Source organism: Vespa velutina, chromosome 10 (assembly GCF_912470025.1).
Source record: "Vespa velutina chromosome 10, iVesVel2.1, whole genome shotgun sequence".
In the NCBI taxonomy this organism is placed as follows: Eukaryota; Metazoa; Arthropoda; class Insecta; order Hymenoptera; family Vespidae; genus Vespa; species Vespa velutina.
Window position 1 is genome coordinate 7,549,701 of NC_062197.1, and position 21,364 is coordinate 7,571,064.

The 21,364-nt window shown below is 34.4% G+C and overlaps 1 protein-coding gene across 19 annotated transcripts in view; it reads right to left on the reverse strand.

The window, feature by feature from the left end:
- The window catches only part of LOC124952009 (glutamate receptor ionotropic, kainate 2), an 82,817-nt gene extending 67,370 nt beyond the window's left edge, over window positions 1-15,447 (reverse strand). For 6 of the 19 annotated variants that reach the window (XR_007101796.1, XR_007101795.1, XR_007101799.1 and 3 more), the window contains exons 1-2: window positions 12,117-13,227; window positions 6,781-7,076 (exon numbers count right to left, since the gene is read on the reverse strand). Coding sequence is in view for 13 of the 19 variants with exons in the window: in XM_047501262.1 (XP_047357218.1) it covers window positions 6,781-6,856 (76 nt within the window). In the remaining 6 variants the exon portion in view is untranslated. Of the gene's footprint in view, window positions 1-6,780; window positions 7,077-12,116; window positions 13,228-15,318 lie in introns of those variants that run through there. The other 13 variants (XM_047501255.1, XM_047501261.1, XM_047501260.1 and 10 more) reach the window with 9 other exon arrangements.
- Between the last annotated feature and the right edge of the window lie 5,917 nt (window positions 15,448-21,364).

Sequence of the window (21,364 nt, forward strand, 5' to 3'; positions counted from 1 at the left end):
ATGTTGAAATAATTTTAAAGTTTTTATTATGTTTAAGAATTATGTCGATATAATTCTGACGTTGATAGAACATTAATTCATTAACAATGAGTTATATAAAATGAAGAGAAACGTCATGGATGTAAAATGATAAAAAGTGTTGTCAAAAAGAAAGAAAAAGGATTAGTGAGAGAAAATCTTTGAATTCTGAAGGATTTAACCGACGACGATGGGAAGCTGAAATATAAGTCCTTGATTGGATCGCGAATTGTTACCGACTATAGTTATCGAGCTTTCAAACTGCAATCACAAAGTTTCTATTATTTCTTTTAATTAATGCGTTAAAACGATCTAATTAATGCGTTATCTTACTTCGTTATCAAGTTTAATATGATAATTTGTCTATTATACAATATTATATACATATATCTTATAATTAATTTAGAAATGGAAATTTTATAATGCAGTTTTGATTTTTATTTTTATCATAATTGTTTTGTTTGTTTTTAGGTAAAAATGTTTGGAGATTTTTATTATCCTCGAACATCTTGAAAAAATTTATAAATGTTTTTTTTCTCAAGGAATCAATATGTTATTTCAAAACATAGAAAATTTAGACATGATTTTTCGTTTGTTAATATAAAATCCAATGCGTTAAGCTGTTGAGTAATTGAAAGAAATGTTGCTAGAATACTGGAAGTGCAATACGTCGAAGAGAGATACTTGATTTCATTAGCGCGTTCCACTTTTCTATCGGATTGAAGAGGCTTGATTGGAGAAGAGTTTCACAATTAAAACATATTGGAATTAAGTATGAGATATCTACTCGACTACATAGTTTTAGTGAAACAACAAACACGGAACGTTAACTCTCATCGAGCGTATTGCATTCGATGCAATGCAAAGGAAAAAATCATCGACAAATTCCCTTGCATTTATTTATTTATTCCTTTTTTTCTCTTCAAAATTTGTCAAGTATATTTTAATGCGGTCAGACTTTTTGAATTTTTTCTGATTCAAGTAAGTACTTAAGTTGCCTCCAACGTAATTTCATTTTCGTTTATAGAAAAATCAAATTTTTGGTAGGCTTGACAACGAAGATAATGAAGAGCAGATGTTTCATAAGAAGAATCTTTGAGACGAAAGGACAATTCGTTCCTTTCTTTAATCTCCCTCTCTCTTTCTCTCCCTCCCTCTCACCCCCCCCCCTCTCTCTCCCTTACTCAATAATGGATCTCTGGGAGAGAAGTTGGTAGTTTGCTAATCCTTTTTTAATCATTGATCGATGTAAGAAGATTTGCCGGGAGAAGGATGAATGACTGTAAGGGCTGATTGTTAATTGTTAAAAGGAATAATTATATAAATAAACGACATCATTAATATTATTTATTCAAAATAATATAAAATATATATATATATATCATATTCAACATATTATGATTTTTTATAATATTATTTATATTATCTTACAATATGTCTATCCAATAAAATTATAAAAGTAAAAAGAAAGGTATTATTGTGAAAAATTATATGAGATATACTAGAGACTTTCTTGTTGACCACAATCTTCGAAGGACGAAAGCTGGATATATCGAAGATCCAGAAAAAGGATTTTCCATCGCGATTGAAAGCTTTTATTCCGGTCGGACAAATAGAACATGGCGCAGAGTTCGACAGGCTGATCTCATCGCCGAAATGACTACTTGTTCCACACCCCGCCCGACAATATCAGCCTGCTAACCCTATCCTTCTTCTTTTATAAAAGAAGATATCAAATCTAGTTCTTCACTAGTCACTCTTCGTATTGATTCAATAATTGTTAATCTTCTGTGTTATCCATGCCACTTCTTAATCAGATCGTCCATACTTTCTCATTATTTGTACGAGGCATTTTTCTAATTTATTTGAATCGTTTAATACGTCAGATCATTATCGTATTTATTTTTAACGAAAAAAAAAAGAGAGAGAAAAAAAAAAGAAAAATATTTTCATTTAAAAATTCTTATTATAAAGAAGATATACGAATTAGAGAGTCAAGATCTGAACTCCATCGAACCAGTACGAAATTCTTTCGTGCAAATTCTCACGTCAGATATAAGAAAAGGATTACGTACACCCGCATCTGGTTATCAAGAAGATTCCGATAGCTTCAGCTCCTTTCAGTCTAGACGTATGAATTCACCATTGTATATAAAGGTTCTTCATTGCATATAAAGATTTCGACCGATTAAATTTCTACGTTCATGTACATATTTGATGAAATGCGATGAATGAAGAATTAGGCGAATGTCGTATTGTCGTATAATATATCTATATATTGTCGTTATGTTATATAGTAGTAGAAGAGCAATCATTCTTCGACCCACAAACATTCTTAGGCCAAAGGGATTCCTTTTTTTTTATCGTAATAAATGTCGGAGACAAAATTTCGTGGGCGGTGACCACGAGAACATTTCAAATAAAACGATCCTGTTTGTGGAGTTAGAGTAGACCCGTTCGTCTTTCCTTCTCCGTAAGCACCCATCTTTCCGCCGTAAAACGGTGAAAGAAAAAAGGGAAAAAGAAAAAATAGGGAGAAAGAGAGAGAGAGAGAGAGAGAGAGAGAGAGAGAAATAGAAGATAGAAGATTCCTATGAAAGAAGGTAAACATCGATCTAGATTTCGTTCTAGAATCGAATCAATACTACGAGTAAGTTTTTGCAATAGATCATACGGATTGCACACTGCTTCGATTTATTTGACAGTAAAAAAAAGGAAAAAAATATTGGTTCGCTCTTTTGTATATATCGATTACGCTGTCTTTCCGTAAAACATATTTGTCATGGAAATTTTCAAGGGAAAAACGGAAGGATTCGAAGCGAAAATTTAAAAATTGTCACTTTACCATCAGGAAATGAAATAAACAGGCAAATCGTTCAATTCATTCTTCTCCTATTCTCTTATATGGCATTTCCTTCTCGATATGAAAATTCTTTGTCGAGTTCCTTGACAAAAGAATCTCTATCAACGATAATCCTTATCGAAATATGAAAATTTCGATTTTATCGCATAGTTAACTCACTAAATTTTTTATTGTTCATATCAAAATTGTTTTTAGTATAAAATCGTTCATTCTAAAATCTATCATTGTTATTACTTTAAAATTGTTCAGCAGAAATATTTATATTTTTATCTTTCCTTTTTTTTTTTTTATTTTTTATTCTTAGTTATTAGTTCGAAAAGTAACGATAGTTTGAAATTAAAAATGTTCAATATCGAGGATAGGTCGGTAGATCTCTAGCTTTCGTTTGCCTTTGTCATACCTCCGAGATTACATTATTCGTAGGAAAATCTCATTAATGTAATCCTCGTATATTCGTTTCGTCTCGACTCTACACCGAGAGTCGATCGTTCGCGTTAACGACCCTAGTTAGAGATTACGGCTAGCGTATTATCGCGTCGTTCTAATAAATTATTCGCGATAACGTTGTTTAAAGCTCCTCCTCTTCATTGAAGTTGTAAACGTGCGATTCGCGAGACTAATCGTGTGAAACGTTTCTCGTTAAAATGATATTATTAAGAACCTTTGAAAAGAATGAATCTTTCGAGCTTTTTTCTTTGAGTTTCGATACGAAGAAGAAAATTGTGATGCTGCGAAAATGACAAAAATTATTTTTCTTTCCTGTTCTTTTAAGTAAATAGAATGAATATGAGAGCATGTTTATGTATAAGAAAAAGATATATAATTTTAAATGAATGCGCGCGCGCATTGTATATCTATATATATGTGGGTAGGCATGTATCATATGAATCAAGGTCTAAATCGATACTTACCTCCTCAGAATTCTAAAACCATGACTCAGAGTTCGTATATTAAGTTGTTTCGTCTCTATATAAGTAGATCTTCTTGTACCTGTGTGAGTAACAAATAATGGCGCTATCTCTCTCTCTCTCTCTCTCTCTCTCTCTCTCTCTCTCTCTCTTCATCTTAAAGAGGTAACCAGATATTATGAACTTTGACAATCAGTTGCCAAGATTCGATGGAATATGACAAGAAGAGGCTTCGACATTTGCATAAAAAGTATCGACTTCGATTTCCAGATTCTAGGTTAAAAATTGAATAATTTATGTCGTGTTCGATCGTTCGCTTATAGATACGTTCTTAAGAAGAAATTAAAAGGTGCCTTCGTACGCGATATATACCGGATAAAAAAGAAAACGCCGAGTTTGCTTCTTCTTCTCTCGACCACCGTTGATTCTACCGCGATTTTGTCTTTCGATCAACTTTTCTCTGAAGATTGCGAACGTGGTTATTGTTCTTCATCGATTATCGAAGATAAAATTGCTATGACAAAGTCGCGGTAAAAAAGAAAAAAGTAAAAAACAGAAAGGGAGATAGATAAAGAGAGAGAGAGAGAGAGAGAGAGAGAGAGAGGGTGAAAGAAAAAAAGAACCAAATTAAATGAGAAAGAAAAAAGCTTTCAGTATGAAAATATTACTTGAAATATTCTATGTAAAGAAGGAATCGGTAATAACCATGGAAGAGTCACTCGGCATAATTTAGCACAGAATTTTAATGGAAACTTTATGGTGTTATTTGAAGGAAAGATAAGAGTCTTCTACCAATCTCTGTTCTGCACTTTTACGTTTATGAATTTTATTAGTATTGCATTTTGATCTTTTTCTTTTTTTTTTTTTCTCTCTTTTATAGAAGTCGATAATTATTTCGCATAGATAACATTTGAATGCAGAATTCAACGAGCAATACTTTTTCTTTCCTTTTCTTTTTTTTTTTTTTTTCTTTTTTCATTTCTGCAATAACTGATAAAAGTGGAAATGGATAAAAGAACTTAGGCATGAATTTCGAATGCGTTGACGAAAGAAAGTCGTCTTATTAACACAATCGAAATACCGCGCGACTCTGGTTGACAATGAGTAACCGTATCTTCCTAGAGCTTTTAAGCATATTAAAATTCTTCGTATCACGACATCGAGTTATAAATCCTTAATGCTGTTACTACGACGGAGGTTCGCTACCGCTCACGGCATGCCATTGAGAACTTTATTAAGCATGGATTTTACGAGCGGATAGCTGGGCTCGCGTGCCGCTTATACATGACAAAATTGCCACTACGGCGCCGGAATTATAATAATCCTCTGGTTTGTTGGTAAGTTTAAAGATAAGAAAAAATAAAAGAGAAAAAAAAAAAGAAAAAAGTCAAATTTTCTTTCTTCTCTTCTCTTTTTTTTTTTTTTCTTTACGCATAGAATTTAGTCTCGTTGCATTTTCAAAATTCTCCAACTAATTTTGTTGGTTTAGAAGGAAGAAAGAAAATTCATTTTTTCGTTAAAGAATTCTTTAGCATATTTATTGGAAAGACGTCAGGACGAATAAGTGAAAAATGCCATGGAAAAACTTTGAAAATATTCATGAAGTTTTATGAGGAAATGCGTTTTTCGCAAGACATGCGGAAGGTACTGAAGGGAGAACGACGGTATCACACGTGACAGAATAATAATATTCTCTTGAAACTTTTACAAACGGCTTTTCTTCTATCTTTGTCTAAGTTTAATTCGAATAATACAATGTTCGGAATATTTTTATATCCCTTTAAAAAATTCATTTCCAAAGTTACTAGGTTTCTTTGTATATTTCATTCATTATATAAGAAAAAAAAAAAAAAACAAAAATAAAAGAAAGAAGAAATTTCATTAGAGGAAATCATTTAATTTGTGCAATAAAATGTCCATATTCTATCTTTCGTTTTGTCCGATGATCATTATTGAGCTAGATGAGAAATTAAAGACACCTCTCGATGAGTGTTCATAGATAAAGTTTCCGATTAAATTCGGAAGCTTTTGCTGCTTACTCGAGCGTGGTTTGTTCGAGCTCGATTTATTCGCTTCAAAGTGGAGATCGCCGAAGATACGTTTAATTTAATGAAGCCGAACATTTATTTGAAACTTTGACATGTGCTCTTTGTACAGTCAGTTGTTCGCAGTTTTTAGATCACTATCAGACTTAAAACAACGATGTTGTTGCTCTAATCAAGATATTGAAGCTACTTTGTTATTTCCATCTTCGTATTTTATCGACGAAGATCGTAATCATAAATTTTGGACTAAGTCCGGCTTTGTCCATGGTTTTGTAGACACGAAAACCATTTGTTAGTATCTCAGTTGTGGGTTTCGGCTTCTTTTTGTTTTGGTAACAGGATAGAATGCGTTCGGTTCCTGTTCGGTTCCTGTTCGGTGCTTGTACAGTTCCTGGTTAGCTTTTTTGTTTTAAAAACGAAACATATACGCGTTGGTTGTGTCAGGAAATCCTCGGTCTAACACGAATTGTCGGTGAAGAAAGGCGTATATATATAGTTTCTTTTTTGTTTTGTATACCTTTGTCAACTTTTTTGTTCTGAACAATCGTATATAACATCTCTCGAAGAATGGATGCTCAGATACGAATAACGCATACGTATATACACCATTGAAAAGTTTACACTAACGATCATATAAAAAAAGAGTATCGGGTAAAATAAAATGAAAAAGTGCTCAATACATTAACGTACATTGAATCATCAATAATATACTATATTCATAGAAAGCACATTATTGTTAAAGAATGCAAGAACATAATGGTTAATTATAAACTTAATAGGTTTATTTTTTGTTTTCTTATATTTACATCATATTATTAGCAATTTTAGCGTGTAAATAAAGTTCATCGTATTTAATGATCTTTCAACTATTGAAATTGTATTAACCTATTTTAATTTTATCTGTCACGTTTAGTTACGTATCATGTTCATTAAAGACTAAACTTACCGATTCTGATGACAGGTGGCAGCGACATGGCAGTGGTGACCAGGATGACGATTACGGCGAACAACAGTGCCATCATGTCCGACGTGAGCTCGCTTCGCAGCTGCACGATTACAGCATTGTTTCTGCTTGACACACGTTCGTAGAGAGGAGAGCAAAAAACTCGGCAAAGCGTACGAACGTATGCACGCGATACACGGCTATGTTAACACTTTCACAGAAAATTACGCGCTAACGAAGATCCATCGACCTACGTGAACGTTCTTCCGGGCCACGCGATCGTCCATCTTGCTTTAAGCCTGCAATCAGGATAGGAACAATTTTTACGTTTATCGAACATTTCGATCGATCATTTTAATAGTCGAAATAAAAGGTTCGTATTTGTAAATCGAAGCATTTCAATCTGGAAAGTCGTGTATCTACAATAACTTGATCGTAAATTTTTCAAAAAACCATGATGACGTTATCAAAAAACGTGTTAATTTCTTTCCTTTAATCATCGTTCGTTATTTTTTGTCAACTTCAGAATATAAGTCAAATTGATTTCTCCCGTTAGCGATAAAAATGACATAGCTGCGATTTCGCTCTCGTTCGTTAAAAATAAATTGCGTGGAAACAACGCACGATTAGTTTACGGAATTACACAAGTGATCGATTCTTTCGAGTCGCGCATGAATTAAATTCTCGGTCGTTGATTTGTATCCTACGTAGGATACAAATCTCGTAATTTAATCGGAAATATATCATAGGTACGTAATTCTTATTAAAGGAATACGAATGGAATAAATTTTTTTTTTATTTTTTTCATTTTCTTTTATTTCAAATATACGCATATTCACATGCGTATTCAGATAAGTACACATGTAGCAATTATATCGGATAGTAAAATACGAGAAATTCGTCGATTAAACATTTAGCAAACGTATTGAAATTTTCTGAATGGATAATTTGTTTGATGATCATAAAAAGAAAAGAGAAAAATGTTAACGATTCTACTGACGAATTTGTTTCAATAAGAAAAATACAAACGTTGTATCGTCAAATATAAGTTAAACTTTCGAAGTAGAGGACAGACGAGTGAAGTAAGTAATCTCATTATAAAGACGGTATGATGGTAGAATATCTAATCGAGAGACCTACTTTTTGTAGACGGAAAAGCGCACAGCAGCACGCAAAGTGCAATTGAAGTTATCGATTTCTTCCCTTGAGTACAAAATGTATCTGAATACTAACTTACGATTAAAATGAAAAAAAAAGAAAAAAGAAATGAAAAAAAAACAAGAAAGTGTACTTCATTATCTATTTGATATCTATTTATGAAACAATATTGACAATTTTAACGAATTAAACATATTTCTGTAAACATTCAATTGCATATCGTCTGAATATGCATAGTACGTGCGATAGCTAGAGTACGCGTATTAAGCGTGTTCTTATGTAAAAGAAGTTCATTGTTATCCTTCTGATAACACGAGCAAGTAGCGGGATATCTCTAGGGTGAAATCACGCATACTATCAAGTCCATTCCCAAAGGCGCGTTTTCTCTATGAGAGCAAAAAGAGAAAATTCAGTGTGCTCTCGGTACTATCTTTATCTCAGAGGAATGTCAAAAGGATCGCTTTGTTATTTATAAAGGAGTATCCTTCGAAAAGCGTTTTCGACCTTCGAGACGATCCCGACTATAAGATAAGGACACTCCCTCTTAACTCGATATCTTTTTGGTCTTAGTGAGAGAATCGGTATCTCGAGTTTGTTAGATCTTTGATATAAAAGGAACATGAAAGAGAACTATTCTTTTATTGGAAGTGAAAAGTATATCGAAAAGGATGAACAAAAAAGAAACGAAAAAGAAAATGAAAAATATGAAGAAAATTAACACGCCGAGTGCCATTTTATTTTCAAGATCTTTTTTATAACATTCAACAGATCCAAAATTTAATTAAAGTAAAAAGTATGAAGACGATTTTTATGCCAAACTAATCTGCCAAGATGTTAAACCTGGACAGATTATTTTTACACCTGCTATCTTCCTTCAAAGAAGTGAAATCAGAAGCGAATGTCTAGTACATAAAAAAAAAAGAAAGAAAAAAAGAGAAAAGTCTTTCTCTCTCTCTCTCTCTCTCTCTCTTTCTCTCTTTCTTTCTCTCTCTCTCTCTCTCTCTCTTTCTCTTTCAATGTCATTCAAAAACGTGCTTCTTCTTAAAGATCGAGTAATATCTAGTGTTGACCTCATACGGTTCTACTCTTAGAGTTAGCCCGCACAGCGTAAATTGTAAAGGGATTCGTGTTAACCCAATTTAGCAAGAGAGCCAAGTTTGCCTCTCGCCGCGCTACGTTTGTTTGCCCTTCGAAGCTTCCACGCGTGGCCTTAAACGCGTAAACGCGCACGCGCGAAAACCTTTCGATCGAGTGACCAAGTAATCGCATTGACAAGTTCGTCGGATACTTTTCTTCTCGAACTCGTTTCGATATTGCATTTTGAAGAAGTTTCGATTTGTTCTTTTTTTTGTTTTTTTTCTCAAAAAACTAAATCGATTATTCAGATCTTTTAAAAATCATACGAACGATAAAGAGAGTAGGACGGTGCCGAATAATACGTTGTCTAAGAAATATAGAAAGTTATTAGTAAAGCTGAGAAGATAGCTGAGTTGGAGGATACGAAACGTAGCAATTCCGGATGTAAGATATTCAGAGAGAACTCACGAGTCTCTCGAGGCGGAACAGCTGCTAACGAAGCTTATCGTCCGCGGGAATAGAAATCGGGCCGAGGCGAGGCTTTTAAAGCTCTGAGTCCGTACGGTTCGAGAACGAGGGGTGCTTTTCGTCTCGGGGGAACCAAGAAGAATTTAAGAGAGAGAGAGAGAGAGAAAGAGAAAGAGAGAGAGAAAGAGAGAGAGAAAAAGTAACTTCGCTTTACTTTTTCGACGATAAAAAGTGAACAGCGTTGTCCCTTTGCCGGCTTTACGATCAAGTGGAATTAACGGACTGCGACTGGCACTGTCTTAGATCGTAAATGAAAGTAGGCCGACTCTTGGTAATAACGATTAAGCTTTTATCTTCGACAAAGTGAAATGTCTAACTTCTCTCTCTCTCTCTCTCTCTCTCTCTCTCTTTCTCTCTTTGTTCTTGAAAATCTACAGGTCTATCTTCTTAACTGGTTAAACTTCTATTTCAACTCATTCTCTTTTTTGTGTCTCTTAGAAAATATATATACACACACACATATATATATATATATATATATATATATATATATATATATATATATATATATATATATGTAAATTGTTAGCAGTGAATATATACTTTATCTAACACCTTTTGATAATAACATCTTCTTAAGTAATTGATCATATCTATGTATGTATGTATGTACATACGTATATACGTATTTACATATATACATATACATATATACGTATGTACATACATATATACGTATGTACATGTATAAATACGTATATAGATATGTACAAAAATGTATATTTACGTGCTTCACGAAACTATATTTTTGGTCGATATGGAATAAATCATCTAACTCGAGGAAGAGAAATGTGTAAAACACGAAGGGTATGCTCGACAAACTAAGGGAAAAGTTCATGTTGTTTCGCTCCTTCATCTAACGTGTAAGAAAAGAAAGGAATGTAATTTGAAAGTTAGAAAAATACTTGCCCTTATTCCAGAAGAAGTAAAACCGTGTATTATTTATCTCGTTTCTTTTTAAGTTTCTTTTATTTTTATTTTTTTCAATTTTTTTTCTTCTCTCATGTAACTGTTCTACATATTCATTTACCACTGAAAACGTTTTCTTTATTAACATTTTATTTTTTTTGCTCGTCAAAAAAAGAAAAACAAGAAAAAAGAAAAATATCGGCTTCATATTCTTTTTAACGAACATTTTACACTTCTTGACTTAAATCGTTTTAAAATCGCTTTTTAGTTTTAAGCGTGAAGCAAAGTTTGTCGAGAGGAATTGTGTACTACCTTTGATGCTTTTTTAAAGTAATATTTCTTTCTTTTTTTGATAATTCTTTTTCACAAAAATACCATGCTTAAGTTACAAAGGAATTTGTTATATTTTTCTTCTTTCGAAATATGTTTATGCCTGTCGAAAAAAGACCGCGATTTTGTTACTGTTTTTCTAAAAGACATATTACATTTGAATAAAGAATAATATTTTTAATATTATGTGATTTCTTGAGTCATTAAATGCAGTTTTAGCATACAACTGGCAAAGTATTTTAAATACGTTCCATTTTCTTTTTTAAATGAAAAGAATCGAATTTACGACGAATTTTATTTAACCGTATTCATTACGTTAACGTTCACGTATTAATATTCAATAAGAAAAGGAAGATGAATAGAGAACGGAGAAAGATCAAAAAATATTTAAATAGGAATAAAAACAAAATCTTTTAGATAATGTTCAAAAGATTTTACGTAAGATATTTGACATTTAGTTTTATGTAATGCAACGTAATTAACGTTCCATCTAGTATTTCTAAGGATATAATTAACATTGTTTTTTTTCTTAATTAAAATGTCCATATAATAATAATTAAAATATGTTTTGAATTTTGAAAATAAAGAAAATGTAAGTATACGTTAAGATAAAAAATATATGAAAAACATATATATATATATATATATATATATATATATATATATATATATATTTATTTATTATGAAAAACATTTAAAAGCTATTTCGAACAATACATCATTCGTAGCTTAAATATAAACTCATGTTCGTAGCTTAAATGTAGAAAAATTTCGTACGGATTTTCTCCGTGAAGAATTTGTACAATTGTGATTTTCATCATAGCGAAGCGTGACTCGTCATCGAGTAACTAATGATAGGAGAACATTGTAACTTTTTCCTCTAGACCTTACTTGACTGTCGTCTCGTCTAGAGTCCCGACGTGATCGAGGAAGACGACGAGAAAAATACAATGGAAATGGGAAAATTTTTATCTCGATTCTAGTTCTCGTAGACTTTCGAGGGTGAATCAAGACTTATGTGGTATAATATATATAACCACATAAAACGAACAAAACAGGATATATATATATATATATATATATATATATGTATATACGTAATATGTATATACGTAGATATATATGTATGTATATATATATATAGAGAGAGAGATAATGATTTCGTGTTCATTAATTGTAGTTTAATTATAGATGGGTTATTGGAATTATGTGTAACCTAACATCGCTAAAATGTTAAATGCATAATGATGATAAGCTGTTATAATCTTGTTAATCGATCTTATAAAAAATCCTTAAACATATACGTATTTGTAACAAAGTGATATTTATCGATCTACCTTGTGCGATTTACATCAGGAAACGTCTCAATTTCATCACTTTAAGAATTCTGTAACCACGATCACTTTATATGTTGTCCTGAAGTTTTGTCAATCAGTGTCCTTTTTATATTTAAAATCTCATAAATCACGAATATAAGAAAGAAGACCCGATGTGTCATTCGTTCATTCGTCCGTTCAATTTACTAAACACTCACTCTTGCTCAGTCTTGTCCTGCGCAACATAATTATCGTGCATTGAATAATTCGCATAGTTCTTCCAAATCACGAGGCCTATTTGTTCTTCACATAGCGCATTCGAAGACGATCGATCGTGTGGTCCGCATTACACTTTAACGAACGAATAAAAAGAATAGAATCAGGCAAGAAAACTTTTCCACCTAAATTCTAGAATAATATTTCCAAATTCGTTTAATTAAATAAAAGAGGTTGTATCGCTCGACGAGATTGATCGGTCAAACAAAAGAAATATATTCAAAATATCTCTCACAGGAGTTTCACAGATTTTCACTTGAGAGAAACGTTCTCTCGTTTGCAGATTTTCCAGGAAGCTCACATAAATAACATTGTCGTTATCCTAATCCGTATCACTTGGCCGTAGTACATTCGTGTATTGTCCATTTCGAACACTATATTGAACGTTTCGATCAAAGTTAGCACTAAGTAAAAGGTTTGCCTTAACTTTAGTTCGTTCAAGAGTATAGTTCAAAAGTAATTCGCGATATCATCAAATAGGGAACGAAGGGACGTCCTTTTTGGCAGAATCATACTTAGAGTAGGGGGGAAGGATGGTGGTAGCTTCTTTTTTTTCTTTCTTTTTCTTTCTTCCTTAGAAAATAAACGAAAGATAAAGCAGATTGAGATTATTTAAAGATATTAAGAGAAGGGGATATTGGTTTGAAGGTTTGGAAGATAAAGGACGGCACGGACTCTTTCGAAGGTTGACACGCGAGCAAGAGAACCTTCCCGTTTTTGGTACGCGCAGTCCGTTGATCGCGAAAGACGCGCGGGCACTGGCTCCGGCAGGACTTGCCGCCACCCCCGGACGAGTGCGCGGACCGACGCTCCGCACGATGGTGGGTGGCTGCCTGGCTTACAACGGGGTTCGTCCACGGGGGATGACTGTTGAGCTCAACGGAGGGATGTGAAAGAGAGAGGGAGAGGGAGGGATAGAGAGAGAGAGAGAGAGAGAATCAACGAGGACGACGACGACGACGACGACGACGCCGACGACGCCGACGACGACGCCGACGATGACGACGACAACGCCTAAGGCCGATAGCAAACGAGTACAAGAGAGATGGACTACGAATGGAGGGGTTGGAACTTAAAAGGAACAAGAATGGATAGATTCCCGAGGGTGGGAAGCAAACCACATGCAACTCGCGCGCCCTCTCTGTACTATTTCTTACTCTTTCTCTTTTTCTCTCTTTCTGTTTTTCTCTATCTTTATCTCTGACTGTCTCTTCATCTCTCTTTCTCACTACTTTTTTTAAAGAAGGACCAAAGTCAAGATCTCTTCGAGTTGATCGATTCGAACGACCCTGACCACCGCGCCAAATCCGGGTCTTTCGCTAAACGTTCCCTTATCAAATTTTTCTTCCCTTAAAAGTTATACTTTAGTTGAAAATTCTCGTTTTCTCAAAAGAATTTTTGAGAAAATTTGAACTACAGAGTGCTCGATGTTAAATCATTTCCATTCGTTTTGATTTGCTCTGCTCTTATAATAGGGAATATAATTCGCATTGGAAAATATAGAGGCGACGAAATTAAGTGAAACGTTAAGGGTTGTTCAGCGAGCGACTCGAGGGTACGAGCCGTAACCGCGAAGCCAGGCAAGAGTGAGATGGAGAGGGGTGGGAAGAACGGAGACGGAAAGAGAACGGAGGGTGCGAACGAAGCGACGATAAAGAGGGTTGATACGAGTGTTTGAGAGAGACAAAGACAAAGAGAAAGAGAGAGAGAAAGACAGAAAGAGAGAAAGAGAGAGAGGGAGAAAGAGGGAGAGAATAAGAGAGATAGTACGCGCACGCCTAAGTCGTCGCCTCCTTCCGACACCCCTGGAGAACCGAAGATACCATACCAAGAACCAAAGTCGTTTTATCTGGGTTAGTGAACGTCGACCCTGACCACCTCCTACGTAAAGAGGATTGAAATAAACTCACATTTATCAAGCGTTCCATTCTTACGTAAGCGTATCTACTTTTCACTGCCATTCGGTTAGTACTACCGAAAACTTTTGAAAAATAGTTTTCCGGTTTTGCATAGTTCACTTTCGTATTGTTTGTTCTCAATCTTGGAATATCATTTGATTTTTTGAGAGAACTGTTAAAACTGTTAGAACTGTTAATAGTTAGAATCAAAGAAAATGAAAAACAAAAAAGAAAAGGAAAAAGTAAGGAAATCTTTTGATAATTAGACGATCTTTACTAAAATCTTAATGGGGATTGAATTTTCGGAATTATCGAGTTTTTCTCGTTAACGATTTCTTAGTAATTACATTGCGATTCAACCGTTATTCGACAAAGAGATAAGGATTTGAAATACGGTTAATTGTCGCAATAAACCCATCGTTCTCGTTTCCTTTCAATTTAGAGAATCTTTATATTCTTAGCTTAAAGAATGTTGAGAGAAGGGAGGTAGGGCATGGTGCTGATGGCAAACGGCTGTTGTTTTCCGACTGACGAGTGAAATTGAATGAAAACGGTTGAGTTGGCTAAGAGCTAATGGCCGAGCATATTTCTCTTCTCTTCTTCATTCATTCATTCATTCATCGCGCTAAATCGGAACAAAGAAGAACTTTTAATGAGTTTCTATCGTTCCTAATTCTAGAGATTTTCACCCTTTAGGCTTATCTCTAGAGCTTCACCATCGAGTCGAACGTTTGCGTAAAGAGGTTTTTGACGTCCCCTTTATGTTTTTGCTTTATCTTCCTTTCCTTTTTTTTTTATTGTCCACTTTTTAGGAACGATTACTTTCGTCGATTTGTTCGAATTGTCAAAAATTTTGTCAGTTTACATGCGAAATTGTGTTGGATTATTTAAAAAAAAAAAAAAAAAAGAAAGAAAAAAAAGAAGAATTTAATTACTCCCGAGTGTTTTCAATGAATTTTGAACGAGTCGGCGAAGTAGCTCGTAGAATTCTTAAGCGTTAATTTCGCATCGTTTTAGTACGTATGTTAAGTACGTTAAGTAGTACATACTATGTACGTATCCATCGTAGAAGATGTCTATTCGACGCGACGTCTTCGGAAAGGACAAGAAGACGTCTTGGCAAAAGTCCAGGAAAACTGCTGACAAGCGCTTCCGCAAAGATGTAGCTCGGTTTGCATGACACGCTCGACTAACGGGCTAGCAAATTCGTGTGGCAGCATGTGTGCAAGAAAGGAAGATATTACTCATCGTCGAGCGTAACGTAGGAACATTACCGATAAGAAGACCATTTTCTTGACAATCCAATTCTGTCTGTTAAGTTCGACGATAGGATAGAAAGTTAAAGTTTAATATTTTGAAAAACAAAACAAAAAATAAATATATATATATATATATATATAATTTCGAACGAATGAATAGCTCGTTAATGATGTTGTATAATCTACGCGATAAAAAGTAAAATCGAAAGAAATAGAAAATTAAATCGAACATTTTTTCGCGCGTTATGATGTTTTACGTTATCGAGAAAGTAATTTTTCATAATTTATGAGTCGCAATATTCGCTGGGGCTCGTTAAAGGGACGACGAGGTAAAATTGGACACGTTTTTCGTGAATATTCAAAAATCCAGGGAATATCTCGAACAATGAACGGGAGTAGACACTATAAAAGCATTTAATTTCATTATACGTATTTGCAGTACGTGAGGGTCCAGGCGTTTTTATTATTTACCGATTCAACTCATACCATTCCGTTGTTCGCACGATTCCAAAAAGAATACACCGAATCCAGACTGATTAAATAGCAAATAATATCACACGTTTCCGGATTACAAATTCTCTTTCGAGTTTTACGAATCAAATTTCTCATGATTTATACGAAACGAATAATCGAAGAAATAATATATATCTATTCTATCTATCTAAATTTAAGATAATATAATCTACAAAATATTCACGAACGAATATAAAAGAATTTTTTAAAACATTTTAGAAAGCTATTCCACGATGTCTTATATTTGATATCGTTCTCCCTCTCTCTCCCTTTCTCTCTCTCTCTCTCTCTCTCTCTCTCTCTCTCTCTCTCTCTCTCTCTCTCTCTCTCTTTCTCTCTCTCGATAAAAAAAGAATAAAAAGAAAAAGGAAAAAATATCATTTCACATAAAGGCAAGAAAAAAGACAAGTTGTAACGACCACGTCGACCTCGATTGTTCTTTCCTCGAGAAAACGCAATACTCTTTTCTCGGCGCAATGCGTTAATCGTTTGCTGGAAACGATAAAAATGAGAGAACGCACTCTTTCAGCTTCTCTGCATCTCTCTCTCTCTCTCTCTCTCTCTCTGTCTCTGTCTGTTTCTCTCTTCTTCTTTCTCTTTCTCTTTCTTTATCTCTTTTCTCCCTACTTTCTTTCCCCTTTTCTGTATCTTTTTTCTTTCTTTCTTCCTTTCTTCCTTTCTTCTTTCCTTTTTTCTTTCCTTTTTTCTTTCTTCACCTATTCCGTCCTCATCGTTTTCATCAAAACGTTTTCGAAGGAGTTCAGTTCATGGCGGAATCAAACGGGCGCGTTGCCTGAAGGTACGAAATATCTCGTATTTGCGCGCGTATCCCTCTGGATTATTTCCTCCTCTCTTTTCCCCTTCGCAACTCTCACGCTATTCTACTGACGCGCGCATCGTTTCTTTTTTCCTTTTCTCTTTTTTTTTCCTCTTCCTTTTTTTTTTCTTCCTTTTTTTCTCTTTTTTTTTCGTCGCAATCAGACTGTTCCAGTTTCGACGAAAAGCTTTATGATCCTTCCTCCCTTTTTTTCTCTACTTTACGCTTACGATCAGCCGACATTACGTGCGCTATGCCATGAGTATGAAGCTTCTGTCGAACTTCTGCTTCTACTTATTTCTCTCGAAAAGAGTGCACCACGTGATTACGGTTTGAACATTTCTTTTTCCTTTTCTCTTTTCCTTTTCTTTTTTCCCTTTCTTTTCTCTTCCTTTTTCTTTGTTTTTACGATATATTTTTTAAAGAGATCGACATTATCATTTTTTAATATTTTTAAATATTTGCAAATAGAACGTAAATTCGGTCAGTACGATTCAATATTTGACAACCCTTGTCACGTAGTATATGCGTAAAATAAGTTCGCTCAAACTCGAACAACTCGGCTGTGTTCGTTCACGTCGATATTTGAAAGCATTGTTCATAAAGCTGTCTGTCGCTTATATTGATTGCCAGGACCTTGGATCGCGGCCAAATTGTCCGCTGCTCTCTAACTCTCTAGCCCGTTCTTACCGACTAGGAGGATTCATCCTTGACTGGGTATCTGCTTTCTCTCTCTCCTTCTAACACATTTTCACTCTTTCTCTCTCTCTCTCTCTCTCTCTCTCTTTCTCTTTTTCCTCTCTCATTCTTCTCTCTCTCTCTTTTCTTCCTTTTCATCGTATCCTGTTAACGCTTCTTCTGTCTACCACTTTTCTCCTCCACTCTTTTCTTTCCACCCTCTCATCGACGCTAGAGAAGCGTCGGTGAGAATAGAGAAAAGTTAGGAGCAGTTTCATCTACCCCCTCGAGCATCATCGTTCTTTCGTTTACCCGTGAATTCGAGCCCTCGATCTTTTCGTCACCGTTCCATCCTATTCTCTACTTTTTCTCATTGCAAAAGACTCATCCTTTCTTTTTTACGTTTCCCTTTTCATTCCTTCTATACGTTACATTTGTTCCATATTTGTCACTTTGAGAAAATAATGAATTCATTCCTTAATTACAATTTATGTGAGTCGGAGAAGGGGAGGAATAGTATCGTAGATTTTTATAAAGAGTCTCTTTTATCGTGGAATAAAATAGAATCAAAAAAAAAATATATGTATATACGTCGTTTAAGCGACCCGATAGAGCCCTCTAAAAAGAGTAGAAAGGGTAGGCAAAAGGAATGATATACGTCGACACCTCTTTCTAGACTGGCCATTAGATAGACCATTAATTAAGGTGACAAAAGCAAAGGTCGACTGAAGGTAAAGATAACGTTGAGAAAAAAAAAGAAAAAGAGAGTGAGGGAGAGAGAGAGAGAGAGAGAAACAGAAAGAAAATAAAAAAATAAAAAAATAAAAAAAATGAACGGATGGAAAAAGAAGCATTCTGCCTCTCCGTGCGAATTTCCTTGTGCTGCTTTCTTCTTAGCCTTCTGTTCTCTTTCTTTCCTTCCCCTTTTCCCTTTTGACAACAAGGGTCGCTTATCATACCAAAAATAAATCTAGAACGGTCCTGCGCAAGATAAATTCGAGAAACGCAACGAAGCGAAGTAACTAACGACGCCCATCATTCAAACGAAGTTTTCTTATAAGATCAAAATATGGGCTAATATCAAGGACATTCCATTCCTATCATCGCTGTATAACACGCCACTTCGAAGATTAATTAATACTCGTGTAATAGACTTAGCTCCTAGTTCGGAAATATTTCTCGAAAGTCCTTGCCATTATGCCTGACGCTTTCACGAATCATCCTGAATTATAAGAGGCTTTGCGTCGATAGATATATTTCTTTCTTTTATCCTGTTTCTTTGCGATTTTATGCCATCTTTTCTTCGAAGTTATCTTGAATTAATGACGTCGACTTCGACGACGAGCCTGGTATGTTCAATGTCACATCCATTTAAAAAAACATGAAAAAAAAATATGAGGAAATATTAAAGAAAGAGAGAGAAAAGAAGACATAGTAGTTGGCTTGGTCATAGAGAAAGAGAGAGAAAGAGAAAACATGTAGGCGAAATGAACAGTGAGATTCGTACTTTTGGACTAGTGTATAATTCATAGTAGCTGGAACACGATTTCGTACGGAGTACGAGGATAACCCGGTTAAGTTATAGGGGATGACATACGAGCACGATTTTGGTACGACCACGCAGATTTAACGAGCCTCTACACCGTTGGTAACCTACGTACGAGTCCACTCGATGACAGCGGGATAACGTCGAGTATCTTTCTTCTTTTCTGCTTCGGATATCCGACCTTCCGATAATGGCATCGTTCCGATAACTACCAGCACTTTCGGAAAGAGCGATAAGGACCGTTCTTATATCTGGAAAGTACGTGCAAAATGAATCATAAATATGTTCGGATATATATATATATATTTTCTACAAATTGAATGATTTTGTTAAAAATGAAAAAACAAATAAACGAAAAGAAAAAACAAGAATGAAAAATCTTCGAAAAATTTTGCTATAACAAATAATATATATCTAATAATGAACAGAAATAATAAATAAATAATAAATAAATATAATATATATATATATATATATATATATATATATAAAAGAAAAAGCTTCGCATGGATCCCCGTTTAATATAATACATTCGTAGAAAATCTTATGACGTAAAAATCAAAAGAAAACGAGAGAGAAACGATTGAGTTTGCACAAACTTGAATCGTTTAATCGCTTAATTGTTTGAAATAATGCGCATGCGCATATGTTTTAAGAGGACGAGTGTAAAGATTCTCAATGCAGAAGCGGCATTACAACGGGGAAAGCAACGTGCAGATCGTCGAGCTAGATCCTCGAGCTAGATCGTTGAACGAGATCGTCGAACAAGATCGTCGAAGGAGATCGTCGAAGCGTATCGACGACTACGCCTTCCTTGCAAGGTTACGTAGCTTCGTTGCCGCAAGAACGAGCCGGAATCGCGCGATAGGAAAGCCTCGTAGGTGGAAATCGATACGTCGTGACACGAATTCGTTTTCGCATTTTGTTTGAAAACTAAGAATTTTCATTGGACGATCAAATCGGTTAGTCGATTACGTCGAAGAAAATTGTTGGCTCAATGAAGCGATAACGAATCTGTTACGTTCCACTTTTCTTCTATCTTTTTCTCTTCTTTTTTTCTTTTTTCTTTTGTATCTTTCGATAAGATTTTCTGATTTCATATAAAATATATCTGCTTTTTATATCGCACGCACGTTTTATGGATCTTTGAATATTCGAAGCTTTTAAAGGAAGAGAAGCAGAGCAAATTCATGCGTAATGTCATAAATCGGATTAACATATGCGGTAATTAGCACAAATGGCAATAATTTGAATGCAATGGTGTCGCTTGAACGTGAAAATCAATTATATATGAATCATCATAAAAAGACATACTTTCCTTTCGTATACAAAATAAAACGTAAAAATATCGTTGAACAGATTCCTGTTGACTGATTCATCTCGTTACGTTAAGACGATTTCGTTCGCGGCTTTGCACTAACTTAAAGAGTAAAATATTTCTCACGTACGTGAGCCTCAATTACGTAGGTTTCTGTCGGAGTGAGAACTGGTTTATGCGAATGCACCTAAATAAAATAAAAAATAATTTTCTTATCTGTAAATTTTATTTTTTAGTTGAAACTGGTTTATTATTTGAAGAATGATCAAACAGTGTTCTTAATGATCATTGAAAATTGAAGTAAGAATTTCCATTTTGTCACCTAAGTCTGTTTTTATTACGCGATACCGCAAAAGCTTTAAGAGAATTTCATTTCGAATTTAAATGAAAGAAAAAAAAAGTTAAAAACGTTATTTATTATCTTTGAGTTAAGTAATTAGTAGTATTAACGTTCTCTGTAATCAAAAAACTTATTCTCTTCGCATCGTTGTCGATGTTACCCGTAATATTTTAGAGCATCGAACAGAACATTCCTTCATTTACAATGCAAATGCGATGGATAGCTTTTCGTCAATAGTGATTAGTTACCTCGAGATTTCCGTATGCTCGTTCTTCCGTAGCTCGTAAAGTGCTCCTAGTAATAGCGGAAACGTAACAGCTATTCCTATTTAACCAACGATTAGAAATTTACATTACAGTACAGTTCCGAATTAAATTACCCTATGTTTATTTAATTATTCGTCGATACAGAGGGAGAAATTATATCATAATGGACATATTGCGCTACGTATATTTCGGACATTGATTTTCATAATTAGATCTTAATCAAAATTATCTACTATAATCCTTATAAATACCTATCTAATATGTATTACGTATGTATATATACGTAATAAAACATTATACGGTTTAATGTTTCAATGAAAAATTTTCCGAATTTTTGATGAAGGCATTACTTCTAGCT